The 17,267-nt window shown below is 41.1% G+C and overlaps 1 protein-coding gene across 1 annotated transcript; it reads right to left on the reverse strand.

The window, feature by feature from the left end:
- Positions 1–5,217: 5,217 nt before the first annotated feature.
- On the reverse strand, positions 5,218–16,977 carry ZNF226 (zinc finger protein 226). The gene is given in 7 exon segments (XM_006175033.3): positions 5,218–7,032; positions 7,034–8,511; positions 9,546–9,638; positions 10,243–10,369; positions 12,169–12,214; positions 14,822–14,902; positions 16,636–16,977. Coding segments are annotated over 5 exon segments (2,409 nt in total). The 5' UTR covers positions 12,184–12,214; positions 14,822–14,902; positions 16,636–16,977; the 3' UTR covers positions 5,218–6,336.
- Positions 16,978–17,267: the final 290 nt, after the last annotated feature.

The raw sequence follows: 17,267 nt of genomic DNA on the forward strand, positions 1-17,267 counted from the left end.
AAAACAAACAAAATAAGTGTATTTTTTTTAAAAGGGCTGAAGGCCATTCTGTGAATAAAGCAATAAAATTGACGAAGTCCAGTAAGAGTGACCAAGAAACAAAGACAAAAATGACATTATTACCAATTCCCAAAATTAAAAATGAAACATCACTAAAGATATGAAGAGAGCATTATGAGGAATATTATGGTAAATTTGAAAATTATGTAAAATGGTTTTAAGTTCTAGAAAAATCCCCCTAAAACTGAAATAAACTGACACAAAAATCACGCATAACGCTTAGTGATAAAATGTTGAAAATTTTAGGAGGGGAGGATATAGCTCAGTGGTGAGTGCATGTCTAGCATGCACGAGGTCCTGGGTTCAAGCCCAGTACCTCCATTAAATAAACAGATGAATAAACCTAATTACCTCCTCCCCCCAAAAAGACAAAATAAATAAGTAATTTTTTAAATGTTGAAAATTTTACATGTCATAGCAATGCTTTCTTAGGTCAGTCTCCCAAGGCAAAAGAAATACAAGCAAAAATAACAAATGGGACCTAATCAAACTTACAAGCTTTTGCACAGCAAAGGAAACCATAAACAAAATGAAAAACCTATAGAATGGAAGAAAATATTTACAAATGTTGTAACCAACAAGGGATTAATTTCCAAAATATACAAACAGCTCATACAGCTTCAATATCAAAATAAACTAACAAACAACCCAATCAAAAAATTGGCAGAAGACCTAAATAGACATTTCTCTGAAGAAGACATTTGGATGGTCAACAGGCATATGAAAAGATGCTCAACATCACTAATTATCAGAGAAGTGCAAATCAGAACTACAAGATGGTATCACCTCACACTGGTCAGAATGGTCATCATCAAAAATTCTACAAATAGTAAATGCTGGCTAGGGTGTGAAGAAAAGGGAACCCTCCTACACTGAAGGTGGGAACGTTCTGAAGGTGCAGCCACCATGGAGAACAGTATAGAGTTTCCTAAAAATAGTTACCATATGATCCAGTCCTGGGCATTTATCCAGAGAAAACTCTAGTTTGAAAAGATATATGCACCCTAATATTCACAGCAGCACTATTTACAATAGCCAAGACATGGAAGCAGCCTAAATGTCCATCAACAGATGACTGGATAAAGAAGATTCCACAATGGAATACCACTCAGCCATAAAAAAGAATAAAAGTGCTTGGTAAAATTTTAAAACACTCAAAGTACATGTTGCAGCAACATGTAGGGACCTAGAGATTATCATACTAAGTGAAGTAAATCAGAAAAAGACTAAAATCATATGCTATCACTTATATGTGGACTCTTAAAAGATGATACAAATAAACTTATTCACAAAACAGAAACAGACTCACAGACATAGAAAACAAACTTATGGTTACCAAACAGAAAAGCTGGTAGCAGGGGTATGTGGCAGGGAGTAGGAGCTTGGGATTAACAGATACACACTACTGTATGTGTGTGTATATATATATTTATTTAAATATATATATATTTAAAATAGTAACTAGGACCATCCAAAAGAAAATATAAAGAAGTGGATTTATACTACAAGACTTTTATGAATTTACAGTAGTAAAACAGTGTGGTATATATTCAAGGATATATGAAAAGACTAATGGAAGACAATAGAAGGTTCAGAAACAAATTCACACACATCTAGTCACTTGATATATGACAAAGATGGCACTGAAGTACAATGAGGGACCTATAGTCTTTTCCGGAAGTGGTGGGGCTAGTCCTTTGTGAATTCATATGGGAAGAAAATTCATCTTGACCTTTACTTCATCCCACATACAAATATCAGTATGAAATGGATTGTGGATCTGAAGAGTAAAAGAATTAAAACTAGCTATTAAAATATCTTTGTGACCTTGTGATGGGCAAAGATTTCTAAAAGTCACTAACTTAAAAAAAAAGAAAATTTAAAATTCAGATTGGTTGTTCATCAAAAGGCACCATGAAGAAAGGGAAAATGCACGCCACGGAATTGAGGAAATAATCACATTACACACATCTGTTGAAATACTTGTAAGCAGAATATAAAGAAACCCTGTAAATCCAAGAGTACGACTGACAACCCAATAGAAAAATCCACAAACTACTTGAACCAGCACTACATAAAGGAGAATACACAACTGTACAATGAGCCTTTGAATAGGTCCCCAATATGCTTAACTTCATTAGTCATTAGAGTCCTAACAGAAACCTCAATGGGACACCGCTACCCACATATCAGAGTGACTAATTTTAAAATACATATTAATTTTAAAAATTTTAAAAATCTGACAGTATCAAGTGCTGGCAAGGATATGGAGCAACTAACCATCATCTTGCTTGTGAGCGTGTAAACTGGTACAATCACTTTGGGAAATGTTTGGCAGTATCTGATAAAGTTAAAAGTTAAATATATGCCTCCCCTGTGACATAAGAATTCTACCTCTGGAAGTAGAAAAAGAAACACACTATATACACCCCCAAAATATATACAGGATTTGGCCCATAAGATAATAGTTTGCCTACCCCTGCCCTACAAAATAAGTGAACAATGGCTATAAACAGTAACATGGTTCAACCTCACAAACTCAATACTGAGCAAAGCAAGCAAAACCCCAGAGAATATATACAACATGATCCTATTTATATAAACCAAAGGAAAAATAGTCAATGGAGTTAAAAGTTAGGAAAGTGCATTTGAGAAAGAGGGGTAGTAACTGAAAAAGCAGCAGAAAGGGTTTGTGGTGTCTGTCCCAGTCTACTGATGGTATTTCTCTGGGCTATAATGCCTGAGCTCCGTATTACCCGCACAGAGCCCCCAAGACACTGGGGCCAAATGTTGTGGCTGGGCCAGCCTTTATGGTTATTACGATCACAGGACACATCTCAGAAAAAGACCTTCAGGGAACTTTGAAAAACAAGATTTATCACTCACAGATGCTCTCTACTTTCCACCTTGCTGTGGTGGCTTTGGGAATGCAAATTCACTGATCTTACACCATGTTCCCTGTTAACAGTTCCATTTCAGTAGCTAGATGTGGCTGGATTCTCAGAATTTCTACTCAGTAGAGACCTTGGACCTGGGGCCCTGCCTGTATTCGGGTTCAAAGGTGGGGTGTGTGGGGTTTCACTCATTATTGGCTAATTTGAAGCATAAATGAAAATTAGGGCGTGGGAGAATGGAGGCAGGGTCAGTCAAGCGATCAGTTATCTAGATTGCCAAGGGTTTCTGAAAGGGAAACTTCATGGGTGCGGGTGGCCCAATTCCTTATTTGGTTGTGTCACACAGCTGGCCATACGTTTACTCTAAATGGATATCATTTTTAATGGAAGCCTTGGCCATCAAAAGTTTAATGTCAGCCACTTACACTGGAGGGTTCAGTATCAGGGTTCAGTCAGGAAAGCTGTGTCACTATGATTTTAGAAATAAGAGAATTTTAAAATAGGAATTAGAAACAAATGTGGCAGGAGCAATCAGAGCTGGTAGGAATCCTGAGAATCCGGGCAAATCCAACCACTGAAGTGGAACTTAAGAGGAAACATGGTATGAGATAGGTGAATTCTGTGAGCGTTGAGTCCAGTTGCCGCAATTCATTTTTCATAAAATGACTTCACTGTTCACAAGCAATGATGGGTGGAATACAAAGAATAAGGCATTCTGTAAGGTCCATAGATTGTGCTTCTGGCAGAAGCACCGTAACAGAAAAGGCGGTTTCCTTCGTATTTAGAGCAACTGTTTTCCGGTGAAAGATGCTGTCCCTTCCCTGATGGAAGTGGTCTCATATAACCAAACTCCCAGCGGGGGGCTGGGGAGCGCTCTTTGGAGAAGAGCACATTCTTCCTCCTCATTCAGCTGACCACACAGAACTCCTCCTGAGGTCACAGGCATGGGTGGAGAGACGTGAGTCATTGCAGAGGGAACTGGAGCTGTGGGAATCTGAGCCACTTGCTCATGCAGCTTGCCTGTGGCTTCTGTTGGAGCCCAGTGTCACATGCATCACTTCCACTTGATGATGAAGTGCTTCTGGCATGCCCAAGTTTATGACTTCACTAAATGATAATTTTCTGGCTCATGGTCACATACTTAGTTTTAACTAGGGACCAATAAAACCAGAAGCTGCTTTCACAGAAGTAGTAATGCCATATGCAGAGAATGACATAACTTTGCCCCTAAATCCTAAGTACCTGTGTTGCGATCTCCATGCTGGACTCAACTGGAAAGAAGACTGGAAAGTTCATGCAGCCCTGAGCTGGGGTCATAAAAGTGTATTGACAGCCCTACCAGATGAAACTGAACTTCACTGGATGATATTTACTAACAGATATAGAGAAAAACAAGCACTATGTCAGTTCAACAGCTGCATATCAGGTGCTAGTAGATGTTGATTCTCTAGCAATAAAGACACATCTGGAATTGAAACTGGCATCAACTCCTGATTAAGTTTACAATAACCCCATGTCATTATCCAAGACTCACCTGTCTTCTGCACAGGTCAAATGGGTGAACTGAAATGGGATATAACAGACACCATGACCCCTCCAGCTTTCAAGATACTGCTAGTGGCACTAATCTCTTCAATCCTTCCAGGAATATAATATTGCTTTTGGTTTTCTATTTTGGTACATACAAGGTAGTTACAGTGTTCATTTGGTTCTTTCTTATCAAAGTAGCCCCTGCACCACGGGTCAGGGAACCAGTGTGAGGATTCTGCCAGTTGTTGGTTATTTCTATTGCAACTCAGCATTCTGGAACTTTGGAAATAATCATAGGATGAGTTTAGGGATCCATTCAGACCACCACATATGGACCTGAGCAAAAACGTCCATTAATTGTCTTTTATAAACCCCTCTACTAACTGGTAAACCGCAATGCCATTGTGGGGTCCAGGACTTAACGTCAGCTCTAGTGTCTAGTGATTCCTCCATATTCTGGTTATTTCCACTTACCTGAGGCACAACCTCCATAAAATACAGCTGGAAGTTACTTTGAAGAAGTCTGGGGCTGACTTACGGTATACAGTTTTGGTAGCATTATCAGGATGCTTCCTTCTTCAAGGGGATCCGGCCTGCCGTTCATTCAAGATGCTCTAAAAATGGGAATGGATGTTAAGGAATTGGCTGAGGGGCCACAACTCTCATGTTGATTTAGGTCTGACTTGTTTATCCAGACCTGGAGCTTTTCCACTGATTCAAATCAGGCAGGATATTAATAGGCTTCCCATTTATTTCAGTCTCAGAGATACCACAGTCAATGAGAAAATTCAAAAGTCTCTGTGTATCAAACTATTCTAATGATCTCTCTGGTTTTGTTGTTCACTGTGAAAAATACATTCACTTTTATCTCTGCTAATGAATGCCTCCACTTTATCAGTGATGCCCTAGGAACTCCCCATCCTCACTGGATTTAGGAAGCTCATTTTGATGTCATAATTTCCTTCTCTCATTGCTGGCCTGCAGAGAAAAGTCACTACAGAGCATTCCAAGACTGCCAGTGCCCCCCTCACAAATGAATTTCTTAACTCTGTGAAGAAATGTTTATCATTTGTCATTGTCATTAGTAACTCTGACACTAAAACCTCTGCCTTCACATTTCTGGAAACAAAGTCAGTAGTATAACATGTTTTCTGTATTGCAAGATTAACAATCCATTTTCCATTAAGTCTATACTGTCAAAAAAGATTAACATAATTTGTATGGTATACAATCAACAGAACAATAGACAAAGTCCAAGATGGAAAGATCCAACCTGAAGTCAGGCTGATGGAACAGGAGCAAATCAGAGTAGGACAATGCCAAATTAACATTACAGAACTGAGTGATTTTCTAACACTTTAACTCTTTGCCTCCCTGAATTAATTTTAAGGCCACATTTAGGTTGCCTGTTCTGAATACAAATTTTTATGAAATTTTGGAAGTGCTCTCAACATAATTTTCAAAAATTTTTTTCTCATTTCTTAATTTAATAAATATTGGGCACCTGTGAAGTGCTTGGCAATGTTCAGACTACACAGATTCAGAACAAAAGTCTTTGCCTTTATGGAGCTCACATCCCAATGGGCATTCATTGTGGCATGTCCATCATATTTTTGTACAAGGCCTGACACAACTCATACTAAGGCCTCTCCCCTGAGTAATATTTAATAAAGGTCAAAGTTCAAACTGAAGCCCTACTATACCACTTATAAGGGTTCTCTGCTGTGTGGCCTCCTGACTACAGGGACGTGTTGAGCTATGGCTGAAACACGGACTTTAATGAAGCAAATGAGTTTTTCCTCTTGAACTTGATGATTGGAAGAATTCACATGACACTTGAGTATTTTTTTAATCACTTTATAGAACTTTTTTCCTGAGTGGACCCTCTGATGGTCTTATCACCCCTATCACTTTTGTAGGATTTATCACCCGCATGGATTCTGTGATGAATTGTTAGATTTGATCGCCAACTGAAGCTCTTACCACATATCTCACACTTGTAAGGTTTCTCCCCTGTGTGAACTCTCTGATGAGACTGTAGTTGTGAAGACCGACTGAAGACCTTCCCACACACATCACATCTGTATGGCTTCTCCCCAGTGTGGACGCTCTGGTGAAGCTGAAGACTCGAGGCCTGACTGAAGTGCTTCCCACACTCCCCACACTTGTAGGGTTTCTCTCCCGTGTGGACCCTCTGGTGCATGTCAAGATTCAAGCTCCACTTGAAGCCCTTCCCACACTCCTCACATTTGTACGGCTTTTCTCCAGTGTGGACTTTCTGATGCGCCTGAAGGTGTGAACTCCGACCGAAGCTTTTCCCACACTCCTCACATTTGAATGGTTTTTCTCCGCTATGGACTCGCTGATGGGCAAGAAGATTTGAGGCCTGCCTGAAGACTTTCCCACACTCCTCACAATTATACGGTTTCTCTCCTGTGTGGATTCTGCAGTGAATTTTAAGATCTGCTCTACGACTGAATCCCTTCCCGCACTCTTCACATTTGTATGGTTTCTCACCGGTGTGCGTCAGCTGGTGAATCTGGAGTCGAGGAACTCTGATTGAAGCCCTGCCCGCACTCCTCACACTTGAAAGGTTTCTCTACGCTGTGGGCCTTCTGATGGATCTGAAGATACGAACTCTGACTGAAGCCCTTCCCACACACCTCACATTTGTAGGGTTTCTCCCCTGTGTGGACGACCAGATGAACCTGATAATGGGAGTTCCTCCTGAAGCTCTTCCCACACTCACCGCATTTGTATGGTTTCTCTCCTGTGTGGACTCTTTGATGCGCCTGAAGGTTTGAACTCAAAGTAAAGCCTTTACCACACACATTACATACGTATGATTTCTCTCCAGTGTGGATTCCCTGATGGGCCTGAAGACTTGAAGGCCGACTAAAGCCTTTACCACATTTCTCACATTTGTAGGGCTTTTCTCCTGTGTGGACCCTCTGATGAATGTACAGATTTGAGCTACAAATGAAACCCTTCCCACATTCCTCACATTTGTATGGTTTCTCTCCTGTATGGACTCTCCGGTGGGACTGAAGATGTGAATTCCGACTGAAGCTCTTACCACATGCATCACATTTGAACGGTTTCTCCCCAGTGTGGACTCTCTGATGGTCCTGAAGATGAGAGGCCTGACTGAAGGCCCTCCCACACTCCTTACAATTATAAGGTTTCTCTCCTGTGTGGACTTTGCGGTGAACAGTCAGTGCTGATCTACGACTGAAGCCTTTCCCACATTCTTCACATGTGAATGGTTTCTTTATGGTGTGGACTTTCTGATGAGTTTGCAGATGGGAGCTCTGACTGAATTCCTTTCCACATGCATCACACTTACTGTGTTTTTCTCCCACGTGAACTCTCTGATGAATGTGGAGAACTGAGCTGTAACACAAGCCCTTTCCACACTTACGGCACACATGAGAGTTCTCTTTTGAGTGTAATTGCTGGTGCAGGTCAAAGGTGGAGAGACTGGTGAAGGTTTCTCTACATTCATGACACTGGTAGGGTTTTTGTCTTGTGCCAATCACTCTATTCTGATCTGATGTTGAAATCCTTATGCTGTCTTTTCCATAATCATTGTGGCTGTAAGACTTTGCACTTTTGTATACTCCATGATCAAGGTGATGAGAAATCCAACTGGTGGTGTCAATATCCTCTTTACCCAGACACAGTTTATTTTTCATGGCAATTTGCTGGTATCCATCTTGATAATTCTGTGACTTGGTCAAGGAAGTCTTCCTCCAAGAATCCTGGGCAAACTCTGGATTCCCTGGACCATTGGGACCATCTACTTTATCATTTAATATATAGTTCTTATCTTCAGAAATTGGAATTGATAGCCCTACCCCAACCTGACAGGGGGAATCACCTTGTTTGTGGAACTGACAACTATTTACCGTGGAGTCGTGACATCTGGTTAAGTCATTTGCAATCTGTTGCCAGATTTGCCAGCAGGAAAGCTCTTCATGTGATCTTCTGTCTTGAACAGTTCTCAACTCACTTGGATGGTCTTCTCCTGTAAGGACAGAGAACTCAGAGATGTGGACAACTGATAGCTCTGTTTACAGATTTGAGACTTTACACTTAAGACACAGTGTAAGACTTTAATGAACGTCAGCATGGTTCATCTTTTCTTTTTCACCACCTATGAAGTCCTTTGGTTTGTATACTGACAGAGATCAAGAGATGGTCCATTAAACTCCCAAATACTTAGCGTTAATAAAACCCGTTGAAAATAAAATCACCATCTGACATACTATTTAAGTCATTTTTAAAAAATTAACATGCCACTCCTACCTTAACGCAGTACCAGTAAAGGCAAGCGTTTTGTTGTGCTCACAGCTTTGACACTGCCGTAACAGACAAAATTCCTCTACCCTTGGGGATTACACTCCAGTGAAGGAGAGAGGTGAGAAACAAATGAACAAAAATATACCTGAGTGATGACCAATGCTTGGATACAAAATTAGGCAGGGCAGAGAGAATAATAAAGAGGAGACTGTAGTTTCAATAGGATGGTCAAGGACAGCCCTCTTATGACATTAAAAGTGAGTGACCTGAATGAAGTAAAGAGGCCTGAAGGATTGCAGGTGAAAAGAGTATTCCAGGCAGAGGGGTGGATACATAAAGGGCCGTGAGGCATAAGCATCCTTTGCAGGTCTGAGAAGCAGCAGGGAGGACAATACATGTGGAAAAGACAGAGCCAAGACAGAGGACAGGAGATGTGCTCAGAGAGGTAGTGGGGGCCGAACAGCAGACCACAGAGGACTCAAGAAGCCACCTTAAGTGGTTTTTACTCTAAGTAAAATAAGCCATAAGAGAATCTTGAACAGAGAACTCACGTAACCTGCCTTAGAGTCACAAAAGATCAGTCTGACTGCCAGTTAAAGAACAGGCTACAGGAGAAGGGTGAGAGCAGGCAACCAGTACAGACCATGCAATAACCCAAGAAAGAGATTTCTGATCTGGACCAGGTGGCGGACAGCACTGGCACGATGAGAAGCAAAACAGAGAATTAATTACAAGAACTTGTAACCGCTTGGTTCTTACCAAAATTTCTCTCCATCTGGGATGCTGTATTCGTCATCCAAAGCCTCTCTTCTCTTTCTATATGCGATGTATCTCGTTTGAAGGGTTGATGTCCTGAGAACAAAGTCACAAGTTAAAATGAACATGCTAGAGCTAAAATTCACTGGAAATTTGATCTCCAACTGTGTATTCAAGAGATTGAAAGCGGTGTCTTTCAAACTTTGTATCGTGACCCACTGAAGAAACAGCATTTACTTCATGACCCAGATGTGTAAAAATATGTATTATTAAAATGAAGGCTGAATGATCTATTTCTAAGCAATTTCTATTTTCATTAAATCCGTTCCCACTGGCTCTCACACCACTCATGCAATCGGCCAGAGTTCTTGCTGCAGTGTGTTCTACCTTCCCTAAGAAGCGCTGATATTTCCTATATTTTAAAAATTGCACATAGGACTCAATAAATTGGCTTCCTAATCCACTAAGGGACAGGAGTGAAACCTGAAAAAAACAGACAAGGTGCAGCAGCATCCTATCCATTTACAGTTCTTCCACAAAACACAAAAGAAAAAGACCTAAAACATCCTGTTTAGAAAGACCCCCTTGTGTTGCACAGGAACTGGCAGTCTGGTCCCCAAACTCAGGGAACCATTTTAAGGGTCCCAAAGCCTTAAAATGCCAAGGTCACAAAGACACTCCAGAGAAAGGCTGTCCTCACCTACTGAGACCAGGTTCCTGAAGTTTTCCAACATGACGTCCTGGTACAGCTTCCTCTGGGTGGAGTCCAGCAGCCCCAGCTCCTCCTCCGTGAAGGCCACAGCCACATCCTTGAAGGTCACTGCCTCCTGCAACAAACAATACGATAAACGCCATGTCCACAGAAGAGGGGTGGTGCCAATAAGGTGAGGAGGATGGGTGGGAAGCTGCTGTGGCTCCCGTGCCATCTGTAGACTTCCCAGCCCCCCTCCTCTCCTGCCAGTGCCACACACTGGCTCTCCTCGGCCTCACCCCAAGTGCTGCTGTGAAAGAGAAAGTTTGTGTACTCACCTGATGCTCTCAGTAAACTCCCTAAAATTCTAACTGCTGCCTCCTGAACTGAAGAGGTCTTACTTTTTATTTAATATTGCCAAGTGCCCCAGAAATTTTTCCCAATTTAGTCCCAGGGGCACGCGACGGCACCTGCCTTCCCACAGAGGGAACCAGGTGAGGAGGGGTGGCATGTGTGGAAATGAACCAAGAGGGTGTGCCCGGCCTCCCAGGGAAACTCTCTTTCCCTGTCTCTTGCTCGAGTGCAGTTCTCTGCCTCCAGATCCTCGGGTTTCTAGGGAAGCCTGAGCAGGTTCTTAACTTCTCACAATTCCTTTTCTTTATATTTAAAATGAAGAGGATTTGACATAACACTGTAAAATTATTACAACTCAATAAAAAATGTTTAAAAAATTAAATAAATTAAAAATAAAATAAAATAAAATTTAATAAAATAAAATAAAGAGGAAACCATGCACCTCTTTATACGATTGTTCTGAGGTATCAGTGCAATAACAAATCCTTTAAGGACCACTGGGTCTTTTAAAACTAAGGTCATGTATTACTTTGATTAAAAAAAATGGGAAAACAAACCAACCAGTAAATAAAATACACACAGGATATGACTCAGGCATGGGGGAGACAGGCTGTTGCTCTGCGAGTGAGAAAACAGCTAACAAGACCTACTTCCTCTGTGTGAAGCAGCAGTGCGATCGTGCTGTGCCCTGCCCTGCTTGGATGTTCTATCCGAAACACCCGGGGCACCGCACAGAAGCCACAGTTCGTTAAGGGCAAATGGGGGCAATATTTTTCAGAATGGATTTTTTTTGAGAAAAAGATTCGATCAGGAACACTGTCACTGTAGTGTTCCTAAAACAGTAAAAGTCCTAAACGAAGTGTCTATGAGTAGAGAATACTTAAAAAAAAAATAGGTACATAAGTTTGCGGGAACATGAAAAAGCAATTGAAAGTGAATGTCAAAACATAAAAAATAAATTAAAAAAAAGAAAGTGTTGTATAGTATCAAATGAAAAAAATTTTAAAGTGTATTTGTTATAAATACAAATGCATGGCTATGAATACATATGATTAAGAGATTACAGGGGACACAGTATAACTCAAGTGGTAGAGTGTGTGCTTAGCATGCACGAGGTCCTGGGTTCAAGCCCCAGTACCTCCTCTAAAAAAATAATAAATAAACCTAATTACCTCCCCCTAAAAAAAGGTTACAGAAATATAATACATTGTAATACATTATATTGTATTATGTATTATTATACAATTTTGTAATGCATATGTACAAATTTAGAATGTGCACTATTATACAGTACTATAATATATATTATAATACAATAATATAAGAGGCTAATTTGTAAGTAGAGAAGTAAGTAGATGTTCTTCATTTCTATTAATTTTTCTTTCACTTGCGAAATAAAAAAAGATGAAATAAAATAAAAACTGAAACCAAAACTAATTAAACTTAACAGGGATTTAAAAAAAGCACGTGACGCACTCAGGTCCTCATACACCTTGACTCTCCTTGAAAAATAAAAACTTGTGTCCAATCTTTGAGTACTAACTGGCCTTTTTAACAGCAAGAAAGGCAAGCCATACTCACTTGGAAAGTGCTCATTTCCTCTTTCCTTCTGGGGACATGCAGAGCCCTGGGAAGACAGGAAAGGATACAGAAGTCAATGGACACTGGTCAAGAATGTCACTAGCCACATGGCTGCTCGCTGTGAATCAGCAAGGCACCCAGTCCTCGAGGTGGCTGCAGCTGACCGTGCTTGATGAGCAGAGCCCAGCATGGATACCAGATGCCCCCATGAGCCTGGAGCTAGTTCAAGGAACAACCCACCCAAATACACACAGTGGCCCCATCACGATGTGCCTGCAGCTTCCACAGTGGTCATTCTCATCCCCGGTATGGTGTAAACTAGACAACATAAGAGGAGGCTATGGAGGCCAAGACATGGAAGCAACCTAGATGTCCACTGACAGATGACCACGTAAAGAAGTTGTGGTATATATACATACAATGGAATACTACTCAGCCATAAAAAAGAATAAAATAATGCCATGTACAGCAACATGGATGGACCTGGAGATTGTCACAATAGGTAAAGTAAGTCAAAGAAAGACAAATATCATATGATATCACTTATATGCAGAATCTGAAAAAGTGAGACAAATGAACTTATTTGCAAAACAGAAACAGACTCACAGACACAAAAAACAAACTTATGGTTACTGGGAGAGAAAGGGGGTGGGGAGGGATAAATTGGGAGCTTGGGATTTGCAGATACTAACTACTATATATATTAACTAGATAAACAAGGACCTACTGTACAGCACAGGGAACTATATACAATACCTCGTAATAGCCTACAATGAAAAAGAATATGAAAAGGAATATACATACATACACACACATAACCGAATCACTATGCTGTACACCAGAAATTAACACAACATTGTAAACTGACTATACTTCGATTAAAAAAACAAGAGTAGGCTATGGAGTCAATATGCATGGGCTGAAATCCTAGTGAGGCCTTTCACCAGCAGTGTCATCTTCAGCAAATTATTAACGTCTCTTTGTCTCAAATCTGTCACCTGCAAGTGGGGGGAGGAACAGTGGTATCCACCTCGTAGGACTGCTGTGAGGTAGAAAGCTCTGAGAACATTGTCAGGGTTTCTTACTTCTCAGCAACTGCAGTAAAGCAGATGATATTTTATAGTTTGAAACTATCCTTATAAAGGCAAGTTCTCCCAACAGAATACTGTAAGACATGTGGAGTTCCCAGGTTGTTGCTCTGTCATGCAAGAGTCTTTAGATTTCTCAAAATCTCTGGTTGTCTTCCTAAGAATTTTGTTACCTCAGCAATATACTTAAATTGACATGGACGACTTTTTATAAAAGGTGTAACAATATGTTGTTTCTATTTTTTTTTTTTAATTTTTTAAATGATGGTACTGGGGATTGAATCCAGGACTTTGTGCATGCTAAGCATGCACTCTACCATTAAGCTATGCTTTCCTCGCTTTTGTTTCTTTTTAAACAGGAAGTACTCTTTTGACAACTATGCACAGAGGTGAAGAAAACTAGTAAAAGCCAAGATTCTGCAACAACAACAAAACTATTTGACACCCTGTACCTAATTTAAATGAAAACGACAAGAATCTGAGTTATAAATATGTAGTTATAAATAGATGAATGTACAAGAAATAAATGGATGAGAAGAGAAAGCTCTTCCTACGGCAAGATGCAAACTAGTGACTGTAGAATCAAAGATAGTTAGAAAATCAATGGATGCTAAACATCGGGGAAAGTTGGGGGAGGAATAAGATAGCCACACTGTTGCAAAAAAAAAAAAAAAAACCAGTAACATGGCAGACACCTTAGCCAAGAAAACAAAGTTGAAACCACCAGTTGGGACAAACCCACAAACTGACATTGGCTTCGGATGATGCCCTGAGAAGGTTGCCTCACCACTCCTGCGGCATCCCTGCTGATGACTCATAACCTGAATCTCACTGTGAACAAATATCAAGCAAACCAAAAAAGGGGACATTTTACAATATAAATGGCCAATGCTCTTCAAAAATATCAAGAGCCAGAAAGGAAAATAAAGTCTGAGGAATCATTCTAGATTGAAGGAGACTAATGAAACAAAAACTAAGCATACTGCATATAACTGGACTGGACCCTTAATTAGGAAAGAAAACTAGCTCTCAAAGACTGTATTAGGAAAACAGAAAAAATTTATGGATTGCGGATTAGGTAACTGTGTTGTCAATGTAATTAATCTCATTTTGATCAGTCTTTAGCTTGTTCTCAACTGGTTCAGCAAACAAAAAAATATATAAACATGATACAGCTGTGAAAGAGAAAAAACTACACAGCACGGACAGCTAAGAGCAGCAACAGCTAGGACTCGGTGTTTTTAACTGTGAAACAAGAATTGTGCTGAACAAGAAAAAGATAAGCCATCCCATAATGCAGAGGCATTCTACAATGACAAAAATAACCAAAGAACTGCCCCTCTCAGCTAACAGGAGTGATTACTTCCTGAACAGCGGTGACAACTCCAGTCTCATTTTGTTTCTCCCATCTACTGGACAAAAAGTACTGAGATATTCAGTCATCAAATTGCATCTGACTCTTGACAGCATCCAATCCAGAATAAACCCTCCCTGCCTAAAACCCTCCCCAACTCAGCAAACACAAGCCAAAACCCTGTGAGCAGCCCTGCCTAACTGCCTCTTACCGTGGCGTGTGGGTTTTCTCAGCGCCGTCAACTGAAACAACTCAGCTCTTCGATTACAGGGACATTCCTGGTGGTTTCTGGCTGATGGTCACAAAGAAGCAAAGGGGCAAAACATAAATAATTGATGATTCTGCGTAAAGAATATATGAGACTTCCTTATACTACTTTTGCAACTTTTTTATGTGTTTGAAATTATATAAAAATAAAAAGTTAAAGAAATTAGGAAACAGTCATAGTAATAACAGTAGTAGTAGGTCCAATGATGATGACTATAGCAAAAATATCTAGTGTCACTACCAGTAACTCCTAGTTCATCTTCCCCCTTCAGGCAGAAGCCCTCTAGTATAAAAGATGGCAATGAATCCACTCCCCATAGTTTGGGAAAATACATCTTCACAACTTCTAATTCCTTCCATTTTGACTCATTATTTGCCAGCTGCCTTTTGCTTAGGTCAGGATTTTGCAAGGAGACCTGACAGTTGACAATAATTCGTTGGGGAATAAAATCACTGGACTGAGTAGGGCTCCGGGATATCCAGCTCAGTTTTATCTGGGACACCCAGCAGGGACAATTTTATAGGTAGGCCCCAGTTTCCAGACAAGACCCTTTCCTGAGCTTCTCGAATTTTCACGTGCATAGGAATTACCGCAAGATCTGGTTAGAATTCAGACTCCTGGGTCCCATACACGGAAATTCTAAATCAGAAGGTCTCATATGGGGTCCAATGATGTGCATTTCTACACGAGTGATGCCAGTGCCAATGCCACTGGCTTGTGGACCACAATCTGAGCAGCATGGAACCGTAACATCAGTTCCAAAGAAAACAGCCTCCATGAAACAGAAACACACACAGAGTAACCAGACAAAAAGGCACTAAAACATTAACAACTGTTATTTCTACAGCTTAAGGTGATGGGTAATTAACATTTTTCTTTATGTATATCTGCATTTTCCACAATGATTACGTCACTCCTATAATATAAATATTATTTGAAATAAAGTAAACGACCCAGTTGAGAAAATCTGTAAAAACTCATATAATAGCCTAAATCTTGCTCTCAAGGTCCCCACAATTAAGTCCCACCTACTTTCACAAAAATTTTAGCCAGCTCCCTATGCTCAAGGAGAATATACCAAAGAGATTAATACAATCAGGTGCTGGACTCAGACTGCCTAGGTTCCAACCCCAGCTCTGCCTCCTACCATCTGGGTGAGCACCGGCCAACAGGCTGTGTTCCCTGCCTCCATCTCCACCATCTTTAAAGTAGAGAAAATAGCAGCCCCACTTCACAGAGCCGCCACTGTGTGACAGAATATGTTCATCTGTACAAAGTTTTTCGAATGAAACTTAGAGACGATGGCTTAGTTATAATCATTACCTATGCCCAAGTTTGTGTCCCATACGTTCTACAATTTATGTGAACATCTTAAGGAGAAGAGTGCCAAGTCCTCCGTGCAGTACTTTCTGAGAAGTCAGGGCCGGGGAAGGAAAGGAGGTTGTGAAATACCAGGATTGTGTTTCCATCCCCTGTAATTCATAACCCCCGCTACCAGCTAGAAGCTCTCTCCTTCCAAAACAGGTCACGAGTCGAGGACAATTCAGCTTCCTACGCTCACAGAACCTCACTGAGAGATGGGTGCTTCTCGGAGAATTACGATAGTATTAATCACAACAATCAAGGTGTCAGGCCGTTGTAAACCTTTTACTTGTATTGTCTCCTTTTTTCCTCAAAACACTGTATTAGGAAGGCATTACTTTTATCTCCCTTCTACAGAACAGCAAATGGAGGCACAGAGGGGTTAAGTAACTCACCTAGTTTGATGCTGTAGGAAGTGGTAGGGCTAGCTCATAGATGGGAGACGGTTAGTGGTGCGTTAAGCCCCGGAGACCCTCAAACCCGAGAAGCACGACCTGAGCCCGCCCCATCCCGGGGACGCATTAAACGGAAAGAAGCTCCTCCCAGGGGGACGCACACCACCACTCTCGATCCCCAAACCTCCGCCTTGAGCCGCTTCTCCTCTTTCTCCCCAAATGAAAGGTCGCTAATTTTGGCCCCAGGCGCGTTTTGGGGAAGTCTGAACAGATCATAAATAGCTGACGTGAATCACCCTAATCAGGGAAAAGATGGCTGCTACGCAGTCCTCTTGGGGCGGAAGTGCCTGCTGCTATCCGAAGCACCTGAACTACATTTCCCAGAATTCCACGGGGAAACCGGTTACAGTGGCCTCATTGTAGCGGCAGTATGTGGGACGACACAGAGCTCTGGACTACATGTCCCAGAATGCAAGGGGAGCGTGTGTGCACTGGCTACAGTACCGCCCTCCTGGACTGTACTAACGGGCGAAGCCTCGCCGGCTGACGCGGAAGTGCCCTACTCTCCTGGTTTTCACTTCCCGGAATCCCGGAGAAGGTGTGGGGCAAAAATCTTGTTCGCGTGTCGGCCT

The sequence above is a fragment of the Camelus ferus genome, chromosome 9 (genome assembly GCF_009834535.1).
Source record: "Camelus ferus isolate YT-003-E chromosome 9, BCGSAC_Cfer_1.0, whole genome shotgun sequence".
Classification (NCBI taxonomy): domain Eukaryota; kingdom Metazoa; phylum Chordata; class Mammalia; order Artiodactyla; family Camelidae; genus Camelus; species Camelus ferus.